The sequence below is a fragment of the Hyla sarda genome, chromosome 1, assembly GCF_029499605.1.
Source record: "Hyla sarda isolate aHylSar1 chromosome 1, aHylSar1.hap1, whole genome shotgun sequence".
NCBI lineage: Eukaryota > Metazoa > Chordata > Amphibia > Anura > Hylidae > Hyla > Hyla sarda.
Genome location: NC_079189.1, coordinates 250,534,286 through 250,557,122, shown reverse-complemented (window position 1 = coordinate 250,557,122; position 22,837 = coordinate 250,534,286). Strand labels below are relative to the sequence as shown.

General features: G+C 44.0%; 1 protein-coding gene across 7 annotated transcripts in view; it reads left to right on the top strand.

Annotated features, from left to right (window-relative positions):
* Positions 1–22,837, top strand: part of LOC130367743 (tyrosine-protein kinase ZAP-70) — a 318,125-nt gene that overhangs the window by 235,822 nt on the left and 59,466 nt on the right. For all 7 annotated transcript variants that reach the window (XM_056570477.1, XM_056570457.1, XM_056570467.1 and 4 more), the window contains 2 exons: positions 12,980–13,396; positions 22,221–22,381. In XM_056570477.1, coding sequence (XP_056426452.1) covers positions 12,995–13,396; positions 22,221–22,381 — 563 coding nt within the window. In that variant the 5' untranslated portion in view covers positions 12,980–12,994. The remainder of the gene's footprint in view (positions 1–12,979; positions 13,397–22,220; positions 22,382–22,837) is intronic.

Sequence of the window (22,837 nt, the reverse complement as noted above, 5' to 3'; positions counted from 1 at the left end):
CAATGTGACCCTCCCTGAGGAGTTAGTGACTCGACTTAAGGAAGCCCACCCTTTCAGATGGTCCTCCACATCCATTACCTATCTGGGTGTCCAGGTGCCCGCGAATCTATCGGACTGTTATGCCCTTAACTTTCAGCCTTTACTGTCTACGATTGAGGGGGACTTGCGGAGATGGACGAGGGATACCTTTTCGTGGTTGGGTAGAGCGAACATCCTTAAAATGAATGTTCTCCCGAGACTCCTCTACCTATTCCAAACTGTGCCTGTCACCCTCCCCCCCGCATTCTTTAAAAGGATAAACAAGCTGTTTAGGGACTTTATCTGGGCAAACAGGCCCTCAAGGATAGCCAGGCAAGTTTTAATGAGAAGTAAGCGGGCGGGGGGCCTGGCGGTCCCAGACAGTCAGGCCTATTACGTTGCAGCCACTCTGGTGAGATTCCTAGACCTCTTTCACGGTCACGCGTCCAAGAGATGGGTGGGATCCGAGTTGGGGACTGGCAAACAACTGGCCGCCTTCCCCTGGTTGCCCCCAGATGCCCTGTCCTGGGAATCCATCCGCACTCTGCCCTGGGTGTTGAGGGAAATGGTCACGACCTATAGGCGCTATATAACGAAGACTGAACTAATTATACCAGGTGGACCCCTGACCCCAGTCGCTGGCAACCCCCTCTTCACTCCTGGTTTACACCGTACTGACTTTTTAGGGATGACAGGACGAGGGTTCCTCCCGATTAACACTTTCTTGGACGGCACGAGACTGAAACCCTATGAGACACTGGTCCCTGAACGCTCCCGTACACCGCTAGTCCAGATGCAATACCTACAATTAGATCATTTTATCCGGACCATGGGACAGACACTGTTCCTGGCAAGACCTCTCTCGCCTTTGGAACAGATGTGCGTCTCTGACTCTGCGCCCCTCAGGCCTGTATCACAAATTTATCGCTTACTTATGGATAGGGCTGAGCAATCGCCTCCAAGGTATGTGGGGGCGTGGGAGTCGGAGCTACGCACGACCTTTGCTCCCTCGGACTGGACGACTGCTTTTACCATGTGCCACCGACTGTCGGTGTCATGTAGGGCGCAGGAGACTAACTTTAAATTACTATCCCGGTGGTACAGGGTTCCTTCTACTCTGCACCGCATGTACCCCACTGTACCGGACTTATGTTGGCGTTGCGGAGCACCTGGTGGAACAATGACCCATATTTGGTGGTCGTGTCCCTCACTGACCCGTTTCTGGGAGGTGGTGGTTGCCCGCATCGCCTCCATTACTGGTGTGACCTACATGAACCACCCGAAAGCCCTCCTACTTTCCATACTACCCGCCACTAGGAGAACCCCCTCTAGGGCACTGGCACACTTCCTCCTCATGGCTGCGAGAACTGTCATACCCAGACATTGGAAAGACCCTTGCCCCCCGACCATTTCTGAATGGTACAGGGAGATACTCTTCTTGTGCCGTATGGAGGAACTGATGGCAGACTCCTCGGGTAGACAAGAAAAATACACTACGATTTGGCTTCCCTGGCTCACTTTTGTTAACTCACCCTACTACGCGGCGGATGATGGTATCTGAGGGAGGTGAGGTAACCCTCTCGTGGACCGGGACCGGAGTGTTGGGGTGGTGGCTGCACCCTTACGTAGCGATTCAAGTGAGTACCCGAGTTCTGATGTTTCTCCTCCCTCCTCTTCCAACTCTCCTTACTTCTCCCCTTGTCGTCTTCCCCAGCTCTTTCCCTTTACCCCTTTACTTTATTTTATTTAAATTTTATTTTATTGTATCACTGACTTTTATCTCTTCCTAAACACATAAGGATATAGAGACATGTTTATTGACAGTTTAACTACTTGTTTGTTCTGGTGCAACTTGTTAGTATCCACGGCATTGTATATTGTCCCCAGATGACATTCCTTTCCTATTGATACTTTGTACCAGATGTTCATTGCCTTATCTTTTTCATGCTGTTTTTCCTATTGATTCGACTGACGAAGATTCTCATTGAGTACTCTAACAATGCTCTTTGCTACTGTTTGTATATTGCTCGATTAATAAAACTCTTCTGAATAAAAAAAAAAAAATCTGACAAAAAAAGAGGCATTTTTTAATTTTTTAATTTTTTACATTTACGCCATTCATCGTAAGGGATCATTAACATTATATTTTGATAGTTCGCACATTTACGCACGCGGCGATACCAAATATGTTTGTAAAAAAAAATATGGGAAAAACTGTCAATTTTCATTTTTATTGGAGGAGGGGATTTTTATTTTTACATTTTTCAACTTTTATCTTACACTTTTTATGTCCCCATAGGGGACTATCTATAGCAATCATTTGATTGCTAATACTGTTCAGTGCTATGCATGGGACATAGCACTGATCAGTATTATCGGTGATCTTCTGCTCTGGTCTGCTCGATCTCAGACCAGAGCAGAATACCCGGGAGACAGCCGGGGCCAGGTGACGGGACCTCTGGCCGCCATGCTGGATAATCGATCATCCATTTAAAGTACCGCACTGCTGCAGATGCCGTGATCTGTATTGATCACGGCATCTGAGGGGTTAATGGCGGCCATCCGCGCGATCGTGAATGTCGGCCATTACTGGCGGGTCCCCTGGCGGGAACTTGCCGTGTATCGGAACGGTGCTCGCGGTCATACACAGGATGTAAATGTACGTCCTGGTGCGCGAAGTACCGCCAAACCAGGACGTACATTTACGTCCGTGGTCATTAAGGGGTTAAAGGTGTACTCCACTGGAAAACATATTTTTTTTTTAAATCAACTGGTGCCAGAAAGTTAAACAGATTTGTAATTTACCTATATATAAAATCTTAACCCTAAGGCTAGGTTCGGACTACAGAATTTCCGCCTGCAATTCCTCTTTGAAATAGCAGGCGGAAATTCCGCTTGCTAAAATGTATAGTGTAGTGAATGGGTTTCCATTCACAAATTCACACTTCGGAATTTGTGAAGCAAAATTTGTGAACGGAAAATCCGCTTGGAAATTTCCGCCTGAACGCCTGAAAAAAAGAGTTGCTCTTTCTTCAGGCAGAAATCCGCGTGGAACACATTGCAGTCTATTGGAGACTGCAGTGTCCGTGCGGTCCTAGCGCCGACTGATTCAGTCAGCGCTGGGCGCACTCGGAAACTCCGGGTGTAAATTTTCTGCCCGGAGATTCCGTAGTTAGAACCTAGCCTTACAGTACTTAGCTGCTGTATGTTCCAAAGGAAGTTCTTTTCTTTTTGAATTTCCTTTCTGTCTGACCACAGTGCTCTCTGCTGACACCTCTGTCCATTTTAGGAACTGTCCAGAGTAGGAGCAAATCCCCATAGCAAATGTATCCTTCTCTGGACAGTTCCTAAAATGTACACAGGTGTCAGCAGAGAGCACTGTGGTCAGACAAAAAAGGAAATTCAAAAAGAAAAGGACTTCCTCTGTAGTATACAGCAGCTGATAAGTACTGGAAGGATTAAGATTTTTAAAAAGAAGTCATTTACAAATATCCTTAACTTTCTGACACCAGTTGATTTAAAAACAAATGTTTTCCAGAGAAGTACCCTACCCCTTACGGGGTAAACCTTAACTTGTGTAGCTTGAAAGAAAGAGGAAACAGAGGACATATGATAGACACTTTTAAATACATAAAGGGTATTAAGGACAAAGGGCGTACCTGTACTTTCCTGTCCCATTACTGTTGTTTGAAGCATGTTCACGAGCTGAGCCTGCGTCATACGAGGTGGGTCCCGACTGATATGAGCTGTCAGGACCTGGGGTTAAAGCCGGACATCGACGATCAGTTTGATGCCCAGCATTAACCCTTTGGACGGCACAATCAAAATTGATTGCAGACTCGTTAAAAAACGATGTTAAAAAAAAATGACCCCGGCAGCTCAGCAGAGCTGATCGGGATCATAACGGTGAAATTGCGATGTCGCAATCAGCTGAGAGTATGACGGGAGAGCCCTTACCTGCCTCCTCCTGTCCGATCAGTACTCTGATGTTCCCAGCCAGGTTCTGCAGGCTAGAGCAGCCGAGCACCGATAACACTGATCAGTGCTGAGCCAAAGTTCAGCATTGAACAGTGCATGCAATCAAAGGATTGCACGGTATTGCCCCTATGGGGAAAAAAAAAAAGTTTAAAAAAGAAAGTTAATACATGTGAATAAGCCCCTCCCCTAAAAAGTTAGAATTACCCTCCATTTCCTATTTTTTAAAATAAAATAATGTAATGATGTTTTTTTTTTTTGTTTCTCCGCAGATAATGTTATAAAATAAGTGATGTCAATACAGAGTACAATTGGTGATGCAAAAAACAAGCCATTATATGGGTCTGTAGGTGCAAAATTGAATTATGATTTTTAGAAGGGGAGTAGAAAAAACAAAAGTGCAAAAATGAAAATGGACCTGGTCCTTAAAGGGGTATTCCAAGCCAAAACTTTTTTTTTATATATCAACTGGCTCCGGAAAGTTAAACAGATTTGTAAATTACTTCTATTAAAAAATCTTAATCCTTCCAATAGTTATTAGCTTCTGAATTTGAGTTGTTGTTTTCTGTCTAACTGCTCTCTGATGACTCACGTCCTGGGAGCTGTGCAATTCCTATGGGGATATTCTCCCATCATGCTCAGCTCCCGGGACGTGACATCATCATTGAGCAGTTAGAAAGAAAACTTCAGAAGCTAATAACTATTGGAAGGATTAAGATTTTTTAATAGAAGTAATTTACAAATCTGTTTAACTTTCCAGAGCCAGTTGATATATATAAAAAAAGGTTTTGCCTAAAATACCCCTTTAACCCCTTGAGGATGTACCCATTTTTTATCTTACTGACCAGGCCCCTTTTTTTAAATGTGACATGTGTCTCTTTAAATGGTGACAACTTTCTCTGAGCTGAGCGATTTCATCACATATTGTACTTTATACAAGTGGTGCATTTTTGTGGACACATACAGCATTTTGTGTGAAAAACTCCAAAATATTGTGGAAAACTGGAAAATTTCTGTAGTTTTTTAACCCCTTAAGGACCGGAGGTTTTTCCGTTTTTGCATTTTCGTTTTTTGCTCCTTGCCTTTAAAAAATCATAACTCTTTCAAATTTACACCTAAAAATCCATATGATGGCTTATTTTTTGCGCCACCAATTCTACTTTGTAATGACGTCAGTCATTTTGCCCAAAAATCTATGGTGAAGCAGGAAAAAAAATCATTGTGCGACAAAATTGAAAAAAAAACGCTGTTTTGTAACTTTTGGGGGCTTCCGTTTCTACGTAGTACATTTTTCGGTAAAAATGACACCTGATATGTATTCTGTAGGTCCATACGATTAAAATGATACCCTACTTATATAGGTTTGATTTTGTCGGACTTTTGGAAAAAATCATAACTACATGCAGGAAAATTAATACGTTTAAAATTGTCATCTTCTGACCCCTATAACTTTTTTATTTTTCCATGTATGGGGCGGTATGAGGGCTCATTTTTTGCGCCGTGATCTGAAGTTTTTAACGGTACCATTTTTGCATTGATAGGACTTATTGATCACTTTTTATTCATTTTTAAATGATATAAAAAGTGACCAAAAATGCACTATTTTGGACTTTGGAATTTTTTTGCGCGCACGCCATTGACCGGGCGGTTTAATTAATGATATATTTTTATAATTTGGACATTTCCGCACGCGGTGATACCACATATGTTTATTTTTATTCTTATTTACACTGTGTTTTTTTTTTTATTGGAAAAGGGGGGTGATTCAAACTTTTAATAGGGGAGGAGTTAAATGATCTTTATTCACTTTTTTTTTTCACTTTTTTTTTGCAGTGTTATAGGTCCCATAGGGACCTATAACACTGCACACACTGATCTTCTATGTTGATCACTGGTTTCTCATAAGAAACCAGTGATCAACGATTCTGCCGCATGACTGCTCATGCCTGGATCTCAGGCACTGAGCAGTCATTCGGCGATCGGACAGCGAGGAGGCAGGAAGGGGCCCTCCCGCTGTCCTGTCAGCTGTTCAGGATGCCGCGATTAGCCGCGGCTATCCCGAACAGCCCGACTGAGCTAGCCGGGAACTTTCACTTTCACTTTTAGCCGCGCGGCTCAGCTTTGAGCGCGCGGCTAAAGGGTTAATAGCGCGCGGCGCCGCGATCGGCGCTGCGCGCTATTAGAGGCGGGTCCCGGCTTCACTATGACGCCGGGCCCGCCATGATATGACGCGGGGTTACTGTGTAACCCCGCGTTATATCAGAAGAGCAGGACCAATGACGTACCGGTACGTCATTGGTCCTTAAGGGGTTAAAATTATTTTTATATGGTGTTCACTGTGCGGTAAAAGTGATGTTATATTTATTCTGTGAGTTGGTACGATTATGGCGACACCCATTTTATATAGCTTTTTATGTTTTTTTTTTCCCTTTTCTGAGCAAAATTATTTTTTCCCTTTTTGTGTTATCATTTTCCAATAGCCGTAACTTTTTAACTTTTTGTCTGCTGGAAGGGGGTGTGCCGGCCCCCACACAGAGCGGCGGCCTACACGCCCCATCCATGTATCCCATAGAGATACATGGAGGGGGCGTGTCCGCCACGGCTTCCTGCTGGGGTTGCAACTGCAACTTCTGCTAGAGTGCCAGGGCCCCATTCAGGGGGGTGCAAGCGGATGGACCCCCCTGCCCCCATAACTCCGTGATGTGCAACTTATCCCCTATCCTAAGGATATGGGATAAGTGTTAGATTGCTGGGGCCCCCCGCGATCTCCCGACACACCGAAGGCAGTGCTCCGGCTCTGCCATAGAACTGCATGAAGGGGGGGTGTCGGCCGTCGCTTCCAGCAGTGGCCGAAGATGCCCATTCCATACAGGGAGCCGGGGCTCCTTAGGATAGGGGATAAGTTGTACATCCCAGAGGTATCCTTTAAGCATGCATGGGATAGGCATACAGCTATCCTTCATATAAGATAGGGCTAGGAACTTTACATTGTATTCAGAATATTGGGCAGACTAGGGCCAAATGGTTCTTATCTGCGGACATTCTATATTTCTATGTAAAAATTCCTTCCTAACTCCGAGTCTGGCAATAAAACTACATCCCTGGATCAATGTTCCACCTCTAAAATGTTGTGACTCTAAGTAATATTGATCTGTAGAAATGCATCCAGGCCCCTTTTGAATTCTTTTATTCCGTTCACCATGACCACTTATTCTGGCAGACAGTTCCATATTCTCACTGCTCTTACAGTAAATAGTAGAGACCTACTTTTCTCCAGATGTAGAGAATACCTCTTTGTTATACATACAATCCTGGGTATAAATAGGTCATAGGAGAGATCTCTGTACTGCCCCCTGATAAATGTATACATAGTTATTAAGTTGCCCCTTAGCCATCTTATTTCTAAACTAAGTTCTAACCTTAATTTTGAGAATATTTAATCCAGTCATTTATTATTCTGGTTTCACATCTTTTAACCCTCTTCTGCATCTCTGTGTTTTTCTTGTACGCTGGTGCCTAGTACTGTACACAGTATTCTATGTGTGGTCTAACTAATATTTGTACAGTGTTAGAATTATTTCCTTGTCGTGGGCATCTATGCCCCTTTTGATGCACCCCATGATTTTTTTTTTTTTTTTGCCTTGGTAGCAGCTGCCTGACACTGGTTAAATTTACTGTTAACTAAAACTTATTTTGCATGTCAATTGTTCCAAGTGTTTTCCCATTCAATACATATTCCCTGCCTGATTTTTTCCTCCTGATGTGTGTAACCAAACATTTATCAGTTTTGAACCTCATCTGCCACTTCTCAGCCCAAACCTTCAACCTATTCAGATCCATTTGTAACAGTGCACTGTCCTCTATTGTGTTAACCACTTTATAAAGCTTAGTATCATCTGCAAAGATTCATACTTTAATATACAATACCTCTACAAGGTAATTGATAAAAGAAAATAGGGTTCTAAACTGACCCCTGTATTAACAGTTACCCAATCCAAGTATGTTCTGTTAGTTACTACTCTCTGTTTCCTATAACTAAGCCAATTACTTACCCACTTACACACATTTTCCCCCAGCTCAAGCATTTTATGTACCAACCTTCTATGTGGCACATTATCAAATGCTTTGGAAAAATTAAGATATACGACATCAAGCTTTTGCCCCGGTCCAGTCTTGAGCTTGCCTCTTCATAAATTATAACAAAGAACCCCTAAAAGAGTTCCAAAAAATCCTCCAGTATCACATGTCTAGAATAGAATAAAATGTAACTTTTATTATGATATTTAAAATGCAAGAAAAATAATTGTGATCAGCACCTTCTCATAAATGCTGATCACGTTAGTTTGACAGGACTGATCCCTCATAAATCCATGCTGATGTGGAGTCATACATTTATTTTTATGGAGGTACTCCAAAACCAATACCCATCGTCACATAATAAAGGAGTACTCTAATGTAAAACATTTACCCACCATTAGTACTGATTCCCTGAGTTATATAACACTCGAATTACCTCTGTAGCGTTCCTTGAAAGCATCCATGTTTTCTGGCGAAACCGGAAGTGCAGCCTCTTTCAGTGGATTATGAGTTTCGTTTCACACCATCTGTGTGTCCGCGGCCATCTTTGGAACGAATTGTCATCATGACATCGTTCCCCCTCTCATTTAGCCGGCCCTGCAAGTGCGATCCTTTCACTCCCCAAGTTGCATATTCATAAATAACTTTGTTTACTCAGCCGGCATTTGCTGGGCTGAGTAAACGCCTCAGCAACCTCCCTCCAATCATCAAGCGAGTCGCGCGCATGCGCACTCACCTGCATACTAGGACCGGGCATGTGATCAATTACAACCAGTAATATAACAGATAGTTATGCTGCCGTAACTATCTGTTATATTCACAAAGCAACCTACGCAAATACATGTCTCTAAACATGTAGGCAGAGGAGGCAGAGGTGGAGGAGATGGTGTAGTGGCTCGGCGTGGGGTTCGGGACAGGGGAAGGCAAAGAGGAGGCAGAGAGGGGCGTAGTGATGAAGGGGCGTAGCTCCCTCCTGCCGTATGCGCTCCCGTATGGGACAAAACGTAGTGTGGACCCAGCCTAACCCTGCTCCCACTGTACTGCACTATGAAAAACTTCTTCTCTCACCTACTGTCTCTTTCCCTTCACATTGTAGATTGTAAGCTTCCTTGAGCAGGGTCCTCCCTCAGCACCAGTCTGTTAACTAAAAAAAGACATAGATCTATATATATAAAACTCAATGTGTGTGTGTGTATGTTCCACAAAAACTTCCAAACGGCTAAAGATATTAAAATGAAACTTGGCACACATGTTACTTATATGTCAGCAACAAACATAGGATAGGTGATTTAACCCTTACTCACCCCCATTTGCCAGGGGCGGGGTTTCTGTTTAAAGTCCCATACAACTCTATGGGAAATATATGTTACTGCATAACTTCTAAACGGCTGGAGATATTTCGATAATACTTGGTCACATGTTACTTATATGTCCACTTAAAATATAGGATAGTTAATTTAACCCTTAACTACCCACATTTGTGAGGGTCAGGGTTTTTGTTTAAAGTCCCATGCAAATCAATGGGAAATGTATGTTCTCACATAACTTCTGTACGGCTAGATATATTTCAATACCTGGTACACATATTACAGGTCGGGATATGAGGACGGGATGGGAGGTCGAGATAGGAGGTCGAGATAGGAGGTCAAGATAGTAGGACGGGATGGTCGGGATAGGAGGTTGGGATATGAGGACGGGATAGGAGGTGGAGATAGGAGGTGGAGATAGGAGGTTGGGATAGGAGGTCGAGATAGGAGGTCGGGATAGGAGGCTGGGATAGGAGGTCGAGATAGGAGGACGGGAAAGGAGGTTTAGATAGGAGGTTGGGATAGGAGGTCGGCATAGGAGGTGGAGATAGGAGGACGGGATAGGGGGTTGAGATAGGAGGACGGGATAGGAGGTTGAGATAGGAGGTCGAGATAGGAGGACGGGATAGGAGGACGGGATAGGAGGATGGGATAGTAGGCCGGGATAGGAGGCCGGGATAGGAGGTTGAGATAGGGGGAGGAGATAGGAGGTGGAGATAGGAGGTGGAGATAGGAGGATGGGATAGGAGGCCGAGATAGGAGGTCGAGATAGGAGGACGGGATAGAAGAACAGGATAGGAGGTCGAGATAGGAGGTCGGGATAGGAGGTCGAGATAGGAGGTCGAGATAGGAGGTCAAGATAGGAGGTCAAGATAGGAGGACAGGCTGATCGGGATAGGAGGCCGGGATAGGAGGTTGAGATAGGAGGACGGGATAGGGGGTTGAGATAGGAGGACGGGATAGGAGGTTGAGATAGGAGGACGGGATAGGAGGTGGAGATAGGAGGACGGGATAGAAGAACAGGATAGGAGGTTTGGATATGAGGACGGGATAGGAGGTGGAGATAGGAGGTGGAGATAGGAGGTTGGGATAGGAAGTCGAGATAGGAGGTCGGGATAGGAGGCTGGGATAGGAGGTCGAGATAGGAGGACGGGAAAGGAGGTTTAGATAGGAGGTTTGGATAGGAGGTCGGCATAGGAGGTGGAGATAGGAGGACGGGATAGGGGGTTGAGATAGGAGGACGGGATAGGAGGTTGAGATAGGAGGTCGAGATAGGAGGACGGGATAGGAGGACGGGATAGGAGGATGGGATAGTAGGCCGGGATAGGAGGCCGGGATAGGAGGTTGAGATAGGGGGAGGAGATAGGAGGTGGAGATAGGAGGTGGAGATAGGAGGACGGGATAGAAGAACAGGATAGGAGGTCGAGATAGGAGGTCGGGATAGGAGGTCGAGATAGGAGGTCGAGATAGGAGGTCAAGATAGGAGGTCAAGATAGGAGGACAGGATGATCGGGATAGGAGGCCGGGATAGGAGGTTGAGATAGGAGGACGGGATAGGGGGTTGAGATAGGAGGACGGGATAGGAGGTTGAGATAGGAGGACGGGATAGGAGGTGGAGATAGGAGGACAGGATAGAAGAACAGGATAGGAGGTCGAGATAGGAGGTCGGGATAGGAGGTCGAGATAGGAGGTCGAGATAGGAGGTCAAGGTAAGAGGTCAAGATAGGAGGACAGGATGGTCGGGATATGAGGATGGGATAGGAGGTCGAGATAGGAGGACGGGATAGGAGGTTGAGATGGGAGGTCAGGATAGGAGGTCGGTATAGGAGGTGGAGATAGCAGGACGGGATAGGGGGTTGAGATAGGAGGACGGGATAGGAGGTCGAGATAGGAGGACGGGATAGGAGGATGAGATAGGAGGACGGGATAGAAGGACAGGATAGGAGGTCGAGATAGGAGGACGGGATAGGAGGTCGGGATAGGAGGTTGAGATAGGAGGTCGAGATAGGAGGTCGAGATAGGAGGACAGGATTGGAGGAAGGGATAGGAGGACGGGATAGGAGGACAGAATGGGAGGTTGGGATAGGAGGTCGGGGTATGAGGACGTGATATGAGGATGGAATATGGGGTTGGGATATGACCACAAGATATGGGGATGGGATTTGATGTCAAAATATTGTAAGCGCTGCGGAATCTGTAGGCGCTATATAAATAAAATAATAATTATTATTATTATTAAAAGCTTCCTCCTTTGTTGATTTTCCTCTCCAACAAGGATGAGGAAGGAAAAACCGGGCAACGCCGGTTACTCAGCTAGTATATATATAAAACTCAACGTGTGTGTGTGTATGTATGTTCCACAAAAACTTCCAAACAGCTAAAGATATTAACATGAAACTTGGCACACATGTTACTTATATGTAAGCAACAAACATAGGATAGGTGATTTAACCCTTACTCACCCCCATTTGCCAGGGGCGGGGTTTATGTTTAAAGTCCAATACAAGTCTATGGAAAATATATGTTACTGCATAACTTCCAAACGGCTGGAGATATTTCGATAATACTTGGTCACATGTTACTTATATGTCCACTTAAAATATAGGATAGTTAATTTAACCCTTAACTATCCCTTTTGTGAGGGTCAGGGTTTTTATTTAAAGTCCCATGCAAATCAATGGGAAATGTATGTTCTCACATAACTTCTGTATGGCTGGAGATATTTCAATACCTGGTACGCATATTACAGGTCGGGATATGAGGACAGGATGGGAGGTCGAGATACTCAGCTAGTATATATATATATATATATATGGTGCGTATCAGCAAACAACTAATAATTGCTTATATGATCCTCAGTAGTACCTGGCCATGGAGAGAAGAAGGGAGTCTATTATTTTTTTCATTTTTAAGGCCTTTACAGTAAAGAACACTTTTAAACTTGAGTCCATATAAGTAACGACAACTGCTTGCACCCAAATGTCATACCAAAACAATAAAAATGAAGGTTAGGGGAAAAATGCCAATTCAGATAACACAAATCTTTACTTAAAAAAATTAGAGGAGCTGCAGAAAGTGAGGAAATTCTTTTCTATGTTGAGGATAGCTGGTTCTTCAGGTACAGTTCACACATACAATGATACAGAGCCACTCTCAACTGGTGTCACAGGAGCATCTCACCCTGGCGTATGTAGTACTGTGCATTACTCTAGGAGGCTTTACTAGACAGTCTATTAGTAAATGCACTTCAGTAATAAAGGGGTTTTACTAGTAGAATGTCCATGCTGATTGGTTGGATTAGTGGCCTAAACCACTAATTCAGATTGTCTTTCACATTATATGTTGAATTTGGTTTCAAGTTACAACACCCAGGAAAGGTCATTGTCTGTTAAAACATAATGTAACCTGGGGGTAGAGGAGCGACCACTAGATATCCTTAATATTTCTTAAGGCCAGAAATGCTATAACTATTCTTTGGGAATAGCCAAAGTAAAGTACCATATTTTGATTTCAATGACTATTATGGCTACCTTTTCTATTTATTAAAGGGAACCCTACAATTTACTGTGTTGTTCTAAAATCATGATGTTATCCTTTTACAGCCACCTCTATAGAACATGCCAGATGCTGCAGGACACTTGCCTTTTTATTACGGCAGCATTTCTCGTGCTGAAGCTGAAGAATTTCTCAAGCTGGCTGGAATGATGGATGGCCTTTTCTTGCTAAGGCAGTGTCTGCGAACACTTGGTGGTTACGTTCTCTCTGTGGTATACAACCTTCAGTTTTACCACTACCCTGTAGAACGGCAACTAAATGGCACGTTTGCTATATATGGAGGGAAGTCTCATTGTGGCCCAGAAGAACTTTGTGAGTACTACTCTAAAGATTCAGATGGATTATGCTGTGTTCTCCGTCGACCCTGCAACCGGCCTAGTGGTGTGGAATGCCAACCTGGAGTTTTTGATCATATCAGAGATAATATGATGAGAGAATACGTCAGGCAAACCTGGAATCTAGAGGTGAGCAATAATCCTAAAAATGCCATAGGCCTCCAAATACTGTAAGCTGCATACACAAATGAAATACCTTTTCTTTCCATAGCAGTAGTAGAGGAACAATTCTTTCCAATTGTCCAACAATTTTTTAAAAATTAAGGAAGCGATCTGATTTGTCCACAGAATGCAAATGTAAAGATAAGGAAATAAAATAATATAAAAAAAAAATATACAAGGATCTTCAGGAATGGTTTGGTTTCGAGACATAGTTAAAGAAGCATTTCTTAGAAATGTTTCCCTACAGCGCAGCCAAATGCCTTGCAATTTTTGCTGAAGTTACAGTCATGGCCGTAAATTTTTGCACCACTGACATTTTTCAAGAAAATTATGTATTTGCAGAAAAAGATTGCAGGAACAAAAATAGTGTTTTGCTATACACTTGTTTATTCCCTTTGTGTGGATTGGAGATAAACCAAAAAAGGGAAGAAAAAAAAAGCAAATTGGACATAATGTCACCAAACTCCAAAAATGACCTGGACAAAATTATTGGCACCCTTTCAAAATTGTGGGAAAATAAGATTGTTTCAAGCATGTGGTGCTCCTTTAAACTCACCTGGGGCAAGTAACAGGTGTGGGCAATATAAAAAGTCCCACCTGAAAGCAGATAAAAGGAGAGAAGTTCACTTAGTCTTTGCATTGTGTGTCTGTGTGTGCCACACTAAGCATGGACAGCAGAAAGAGGAGAAGAGAACTGTCTGAGGACTTGAGAACCAAAATTGTGGAAAAATATCAATAATCTCAAGCTTACAAGTCCATCTCCAGAGATCTAGATTTGCCTTTGTCCACAGTGCGCAACATTATCAAGAAGTTTGCAACCCATGGCAATGTAGTTAACCTCCCTTGGCGTGAACAGAAGAGAAAAATTGATGAAAGTTGTCATTGCAGGATAGTCCAGATGGTGGATAAGAAGCCCCAAACAAGTCCCAAAGATATTCAAGCTGTCCTGCAGGCTCAGGGAGCATCAGTGTCAATGAGAACTATGCGTTCACATTTAAATGAAATTAAACGCTATGGCAGGAGACCCAGTAGGACCCCACTGCTGACACAGAGACATAAAAAAGCAAGACTACATTTTGCTAAAATTTTGCCAAAACTTGAGTAAGCCAAAATCCTTCTGGGAAAACATCTTGTGGACAGATGAGACCAAGAGAGAGCTTTTTGGTAAAGCACATCATTCTACTGTTTACCGAAAACAGAATGAGGCCTACAAAGAAAAGAACACAGTACCTACAGTAAAATATGGTGGAGGTTCAATGATGTTTTGGGGTTGTTTTGCTGCCTTTGGCACTGGGTGCCTTGAATGTGTGCAAGGCATCATGAAATCTGCAGATTACCAACGGATTTTGGGTCGCACTGTACAACCCATTGTCAAAAAGATGGGTTTGCGTCCAAGATCTTGAGTCTTCCAGCAGGACAATGACCCCAAACATATGTCAAAAATCACCCAGAAATGGATGGCAACAAAGCGCTGGTAAGTTCTGAAGTGGCCAGGAAGGAGTCCAGATTTAAATCCCATTGAACACCTGTGGAGAGATCTTAAAATTGCTGTTGGGAAAAGGCGCCCTTCCAATAAGAGAGACCTGGAGCAGTTTGCAAAGGAAGAGTGGTCCAACATTCCAGCAGAGAGGTGTAAGAAGCTTATTGATGGTTATAATAAGCGACTGATTTCAGTTATTTTTTTCCAAAGGGTGTGCAACCAAATATTAAGTTAAAGGGGTATTCCAGGCAAAAACTTTTTTTAATATATCAACTGGCTCCGGAAAGTTAAACAGATTTGTAAATTACTTCTATTAACAAATCTTAATCCTTTCAATAGTTATTAGCTTCTGAAGTTTTCTGTCTACCTGCTCAATGATGATGTCACGTCCCGGGAGCTGTGCATGATGGGAGAATATCCCCATAGGAACTGCATAGCTCCCGGGACGTGAGTCATCAGAAAGCAGTTAGAAAGAAAAAGACAACTCAACTTCAGAAGCTAATAACTATTGCAAGAATTAAGATTTTTTAATCGAAGTAATTTACAAATCTGTTTAACTTTCCGGAGCCAGTTGATATATTAAAAAGTTTTGGCCTGGAATACCCTTTTAAGTGTGCTAACAATTTTGTCCAGCCCATTTTTGGAGTTTGGTGTGACATTATCTCCAATTTGCTTTTATTTCCTCCTTTTTTTTTGGCTTCGTTCCAATACACATAAAGGGAATAAACATGTGTATAACAAAACATGTGTTACTGCAATCCTTTTCTGTGAGAAATATTTCATTCCCCAAAAAATTTCAGGGGTGCCAACATTTACGGCCGTGACTGTATATATACATATATAGTGTTGAGCGGCATAGGCCATATTCGAATTTGCGATATTTCGCGAATATATGGACGAATATTCATCATATATTCGCTAAATTCGCATATTCATAATATTCGTGTTTTACTTTCGCATATGCAAAAATTTGCGCATGCAAAAATTTGCATATGCGAAAATTAGCCAGTCTCACACAGTAGTATTAGAGCCTTCTTTACACCACACAAGCTGGAAGCAGAGAGGGGTGATCACTGTGATGTGTACTGTGAAAAAAAAAAATGAAACGAATATTCGTAATTGCGAATATATAGTGCTATATTTGCGAATGTTCGCGAATTCGCGAATATGCAATATTCGCGAATAAAATTCGCATTGTGAATATTCGCGAGCAACACTATACATATATACACTATATGATGCAAATCCTTCCCCATGTGAAAACTTGTAAACAACAGAACTACAATCACACCTCCAAAGTAACAAATGTCCTAGCAAAAACTGTGTTCTTACTTAAAAATACTTTTTATATGTATAATTTTTAACAAAGAAATAGAAAAACATAATAATAGTAATGATGATGATAATAATAATGAACATATTTCAAACAATTATATATTTATTATTTTTAGTGAGAACATTTTTGTTAGAACACTTCTAACTATAGAGATCTGATTGTACTTCGGAGGGTGAATGAAATTACTCAGAATGTCTTAGCATCACGACTTTTTAACAAACCGCAAAAAACATCATCAGCCACATAAGCTAGTCTGTAGGCTTCTCAAACCTTGAAAGCTCTCAGTGGCTGTAGACTTTAATTTTGTCTTAGTCTTTAGTGTTTCCTTTTATGTTGTGACATCTTCACTAAAACATTAGAATCTCTATGTCAGGTTAGCAAAGGGATGCATTTTCAGAAGCAAAAGTACTAGGTATAGTCACATGGTTGCACCTTAATACCTGAAAAGTGTCACAGCTCCTTAGTTCTGCTATCCATGGGGATCATAATTAGAGATGAGCGAATCGATTCTGACAAATCCGCATTAGTTATGAATTTCATGAAAAATTTGATTTGTAACAAATGCGAATGTTGTCGCGATTCTATTGCGCAAATCGCTTCATTAAACTCCATTTAGTGTGGTCCAGGCACCAGGGCATCTAAAATGGCGGATCCACATGTGATAACATGGGGCAAGGAATCCTGGCAAGGATAGGTGGGATGACCCTGAATCGCATGCAGGATGCAGCCTATCAGCAGCCAGTCACTCCTGTGATGTCACAGCCCTACATTATCGGCAGCCATATTCTGGCTAGTCACTTCATCCTTTCACTGCAGAGAGATAGGACAGACAGCCCTGTGTGTTTCACAGAAAAGTTTTCCCCAGCAGTGTTTCACCTCCTAGTCATGTCAGCGTTCTGTGGACAGAGAGCAGTGCATTTTTCACAGAAAAGAATTCTTACTGCAGCGAAAAACCTCCCAGTGACTGTCTACAGCATTGTATTACAGAGAGGGGCAGAGAGCTGTGTGTTGCCTCATATGTTTGAACAAGCTGGCTCAGCTGGAGAAACGTTAGGAGAGGAGGGAGGAATAAGCTTTTAGTGCAAGTCAATGTCTTTGTTCCACAACAAATTGTCTGCTGGTTATACTAGTCTATAGACGGTATAATATATACCAAGCAGTCCATTCCTAATAGTCTGTGTAACAGACTCAAAAGAAATTGATTAGAGGAACCGTAAAAAGTACACAGTAGTTTTAATTTTAAAGCACCACTGCCATCTAGTGGCCATTGAGCAAATGTTTTCAACTTTTTACCATTGAAAAAAAGGTTATGTTTTAAATATTATTTAGGGGCATATTTAGTCATTGTTATCCCTGAGGGTTTAATTCCCCAAGGAGTTGTATTTTCTATAGTTTCCCCTAAGATCGATCCTCTGGGGACTTTTTTGGTGTTGTTGAGGTAATATAGAAAGCTGTGTGTTGCACAGACAAACAGCAACGATTCAGCTCAAGCACAAATCCTGCCTAGAAGCACTGATAGGGAAAGGAGTGAGATTGAGAGCATGCAATTTTCGGTTTAGTATACATCGACTGTGTGCTGCAGCACTGTTGTGTACTGCTGGTGTTTTGCACAAATACTTATTTAAGCTTGGTGTAGCACATTTTTCTCCCCTCATAAGTGCATACGTACACCTAAGTAGTTTACTATTTTGTACCTGTTAATATCTCAAGGGCCTACATACTGTGAAAGGCCAGGCAAAAGTACCCACCGGCTGATGTTGTACTCAAATACTTTTTTAATCATACTGTTGCGCATTTTTCTGCACTCATAAGTGCATACCATGTACCTACATCTAAGTGGTGTACTATTGTGTACCTGGTAAACTCTCAAGGGCTTAGATACTGTGAAAGGACTGCCAAAAGTACACACCTGCTGCTGTTCTAGACAAATACTGTTAAGCATAGTGGAGCGCATTCTACTGCCCTCATAAGTGAATACGACATGTGTACATACTACTGTTTTAAGCGTAGTGAAGCATATTGTACTCCGCTCATATACGCACAAAGTATGTCAGGCAGAGAAGTGACATGCACAGAGGAGTGGAAGAGGCCTAAATTCATCAGGCGCAGGCAGAGATCATAGCAGACTAGGGGTGAGTGGCAGCCGGAGTCACAGGGGCCTGATCTCCCAGTATCAGCTACCGGTCATGTCTGGACCAGCAACCCATCTTCTGTCATCGATTGGTTAACACGGTCATCCACTTCATCACAAGTGACATCTGATAACCCCAGTCAACAGTTGGTGGGTTCCTCAGGCACAACCCTCAGTTGGAATGGCCTGGAAGCAGTCCCTGTCCTCCCATTGCCTCTGTCCTATGCTCTTCCCTCCCCTGCAGAAGCATTTTATGCTGTGGGTTCAGCTCCACTATTCAGTGAGGATGATCTAATAGAGGACAGTCAGCAGCTACTGCCCAGTCAAGAAGTGGAGGAGACATTCGCCGCTTCTTCCGCTAGGTGGGCAAGTAGTAAAGAAGATAGTGATGTGAGGAGTGGTGTTGCCAGTGTTCAGGGTCTTGGAGCAGACACTGTTGAGGAACCTGAGGAGGACATCAGTGAGGTGCAGACACTTGTTGATGATGATGAAGCCGATCGCAATTGGAAGCCAGGTGCAGAAGGGGCTTCATCATCATCAGGAGAAGGGGGTTGCAGGTTGCCCGTGAGGCAGCAGCTGAGCCAACAAGGTGGTAGCATGGTTGGCAGTCAGCATGGTGGCAGAAGTGGAAGTTCTGAACCCAAACGTGCCCGGGGGAGACCACCTGTTTCGCGCAGCCTACCTTCCCAGGAGGTAGTGGAACAGGGGTTCCTGGAGACCGTGGCAGTAGCAGTCAATTAGTGCGGACTGTTGGGGGAAAAATCAGCTACTCGGCGGTGTGGCAATTTTTCATCAAACATCCGGAGGAGGTTAACATAGACACATGCAAGATGTGTCGGCAGAAGGTGAAGCATGGCCAGTGTCCAATGTTGGCACCACGGGCCTGTGTTAACATATGCTTCACCACCATAAAGCGGCCTGGAAGAACCGTGGCTCCGATGTGGTGATCCAGTCTCCTGCATCGCCCAGTGGCATGCTGCTCCCTCAGCCGAAGGAAATTGTGTGTCACACCCTCTTTCTGTTCCTCCAGATGCTCCTTCTCCTCCTACTTTTAGTTAGTCATCCCGCCAGCAAATCCATCGGCAAAGACATGTCCAAGAGACAACAGTATGCGCATACTCATCCAACAACGTAGAAGCTGAATGTGCTCCTGTCCAAGTTGCTGGTGCTCCAGTCTCTCTCTTTTCAAGTGGTGGACTCTGCACCTTTTAGAGAACTGATGGCTTGTGCTGAGCCAGTCCTTGAGCCTTTCGGTGTATACCAAAGTGCATGGCAGCGCCGACGTCTGGTGCTGTAACTATGGTCAGGGACAATACATGTCCTCTACGACCCACTGGGTGAATGTGGTTCCTGCACAGCCACAACACCAACTTGGACAGGTCACGCCGCTTCCTCCTCCAAGCTCTCAGGCCGTTGGTCCTGTGACAGTGTGCGACTCCGCCACCTCATCCTCCACTGTGTCCTCAGCCTCCACTGCATGAACAAATCTCAGTGCCCCTTCAGCATTTCATGTGTACAGGACACGGCGGTGTCAAGCTGTTCTTCACATGGTTTGCCTTGGCGAATGGAGTCACACAGGGGAGGAACTGCTAAAAGTCATTCATACATCTGAGTGTTCCCCCCATCTGCAAGACAACCTAACAATGGGAAGGAAACTTTGCATGCTCTTCAGCCACTCATGCACCGCAAAGCACACCCTTCTTGTGCTGCAGCATAAGAACGGTATCCCACAACATAGTCTGGTTTGCGACGTTGCCAACCATTGGAATTCCACCCTCCATATGTTGGACCGAACAAAGAAAAGCCATCACCGTTTTTCTGATGATTCAAGCGGATAGGGGTACTCCCCTGTGTAACTTCAATGTCAACCACGGGCAGCTCATACGTGACACCTGCCGTTTGCTCAGGCCCTTTGAGGAAGCCACATTATACGTCAGTCGCCTGGATTACGGGATGAACAACGTCATCCCACTGCTTCATTTACTACAACACGTGTTGGAAATGATGGCATGGTAAGGGCACTGGAGATGTGGCACCTACATCTCACAGCCACATGAGCCCTGTGGGAGCTGAACTGGAGGAGGAGGAGGAGGGGAGGGGCACTGTGTACAAAGTTTAGGTTTCACGAAATGGGCATTTTTTTCTAGTCATCTGACAGGAGAGGAGGAGCAGGAGCAGCCAGAGGAGCTAGAAGGTTATGAGGAAGGCGAGACAGAGGACCCAGACACACCGTGGCAGTATGCAGTGGAGATGGAGAAAGGGAGTCCCTCTGAGTCACTTGCACAAATGGCGCGATGCATGCTCAGATGCTTGTGTAGTGACCGCCGAGTTGTCACCATTCGGCAGCGGAATGACTTCTGGCTCTCCACCTTATTGGACCCTTGCTTCTGGCACAAAAATGGGGGCCTTTTTACACCCACTGAGAGGGAGGACAAACTGACCTATGCCTATTGGCCCCCTCTCGCAGGTCTGACTCGGGGGGCCCTCTGTGCTCACCTACCACTGTCATGGCTGCTTGGGTGGGGTGGCAGGAGCTGTACCAGCTCCATCAGCAGCAGCCTGAGTCTACAGTCACTGATGAGTACCATTCTTCACCCGCATAGTGAAGCAACTCATCAGTAGCAGGTAGACCTGGAGCAGGACCTGAACCAGCAGGTGGTGGCATACCTTGACATGCCCATGCCAACACACCTTGAAGATCTGCTGGACTTCTGGGCACCCAAACTTGATTTGTGGCCGCAACTAGAAAAGTTTGCCCTGGAAAAGTTGTCCTGCCCAGCCAGTAGTGTGCCATCAGAGCGGGTGTTTAGTGCGGCGGGGGCCACAGTCACCCCAAGGAGAACTCTTCTGTCCATGAAAAATGTGGAGAGACTGACCTTTGTGAAGATGAATCAGGCATGGATCAGCCAGGATTTCCAACCACCAATGCCTGATGTATCAGAGTAGATTGATCATGGTGCCACACCAACACTTCACAAATATGGATAGTGCCAAACAGAATTAAGGCGCTGCTCCCCAGTTACAAACATTCCTCTGCATCAGACCTTTTTCCACCCACCTTCGTCACCGGGTACTGGTACTTGCTACCACCGCATCACTCTGTCACTGGGTCACTTTCTGGACTCCTGATGCTGCTGCTGCCACCTCCATGCTTTCTCTTTCTCTCTGTTTGTGCCCAGCACGCACACCCATGTACCTGTGCATGTATGTGCACATTGAGCTCCCCATTGTAGCAGGGTACCTGTTAATGGCCCTAACATTTCATCATAAGTTGATTCTGTATTCAACTTACCATGACATGTGAGAGACCATCGTAAATTGAAACAATCGTATGTTGTTGGGCCACTGTATCTTCATTTGGAAATTTAAGGAAGAGCAGACAGGCAATGAATGCATCAGATGCTTTAGATTTAATGACTACAGAGAAATAGTCTGCTGAGAACTGAAATATTCTGCAACAAATCGGGATGGGAAACTAGGCAGAGCTGTCAGGGTGGGAGGACGGTAATGAAGAGCTGAGGAAATTGCAGTACACAGCAACTGCTTAACTGGGAAGTTGTGATGGGACATGATAGGAGAGAGGATTACATACCCACAAAACAAATGGATTTCAGAGCAGGGGCAGATAGTTAAGCAATGCTATATGTTTTTGTCAAATTTTCAGTCTTTCCCTGATGTTGGAGTATCTCTTTAAATAAAAAATTATAATGTTAATTATTTTATTCAATTTATTTAAAAATTTCTATCAAAGGCCCATGTGTAATATAAACTTCATGACATAACTTAAATACATCACATGACATACCATTAGGTTTTGTGTGTTTTTTACATTTCATCTCTGCAGGGAGATGCTTTGGAACAAGCTATCATAAGTCAAGCTCCACAGGTCGAAAAACTCATTGCTACAACAGCTCATGAAAAGATGACATGGTACCATGGGAACATAAGCCGAGAAGAAGCTGAGAGAAAATTGTACTCAGGAGCACAGCCAGATGGAAAATTTCTGTGAGTATTTTGCTTCATATTCTAAAGGGCAATGAGACAAAGCAGATAGTGGTACATCCAGCCATACATAATGACAAGCACAATAGGGGGGCAGAGATAAAGTTGTGTTGTAACTTTGAGGATGTGTGAAAAAATGTATTACATTTTTTTTTTTTTTTTTTGTGAGAGCAGTGGTGGTAGTTTGCTAAAACGGTCACAGTGAAAAGTTACTGACTGTCTTTAAAGGGGTACTCCACTGGTCAGCCTTCTGGCTGCATTTTGAACATTTAGTTCCGAACACTGTGGTTGCGCTGCAGGAGTTGACCAAGCCCCCTTAATGTAAATCTGTGGGAGGGGGCGTGGCAGCCACTGTGACACTGCTGTCTGGCGTCACAAGGGGGCGTGGTCAACCACCACAGCGCGACCACAGCATTCGGAAGGCTGGCCAGTGGAGTACCCTTTAAATGCTCCAGATGT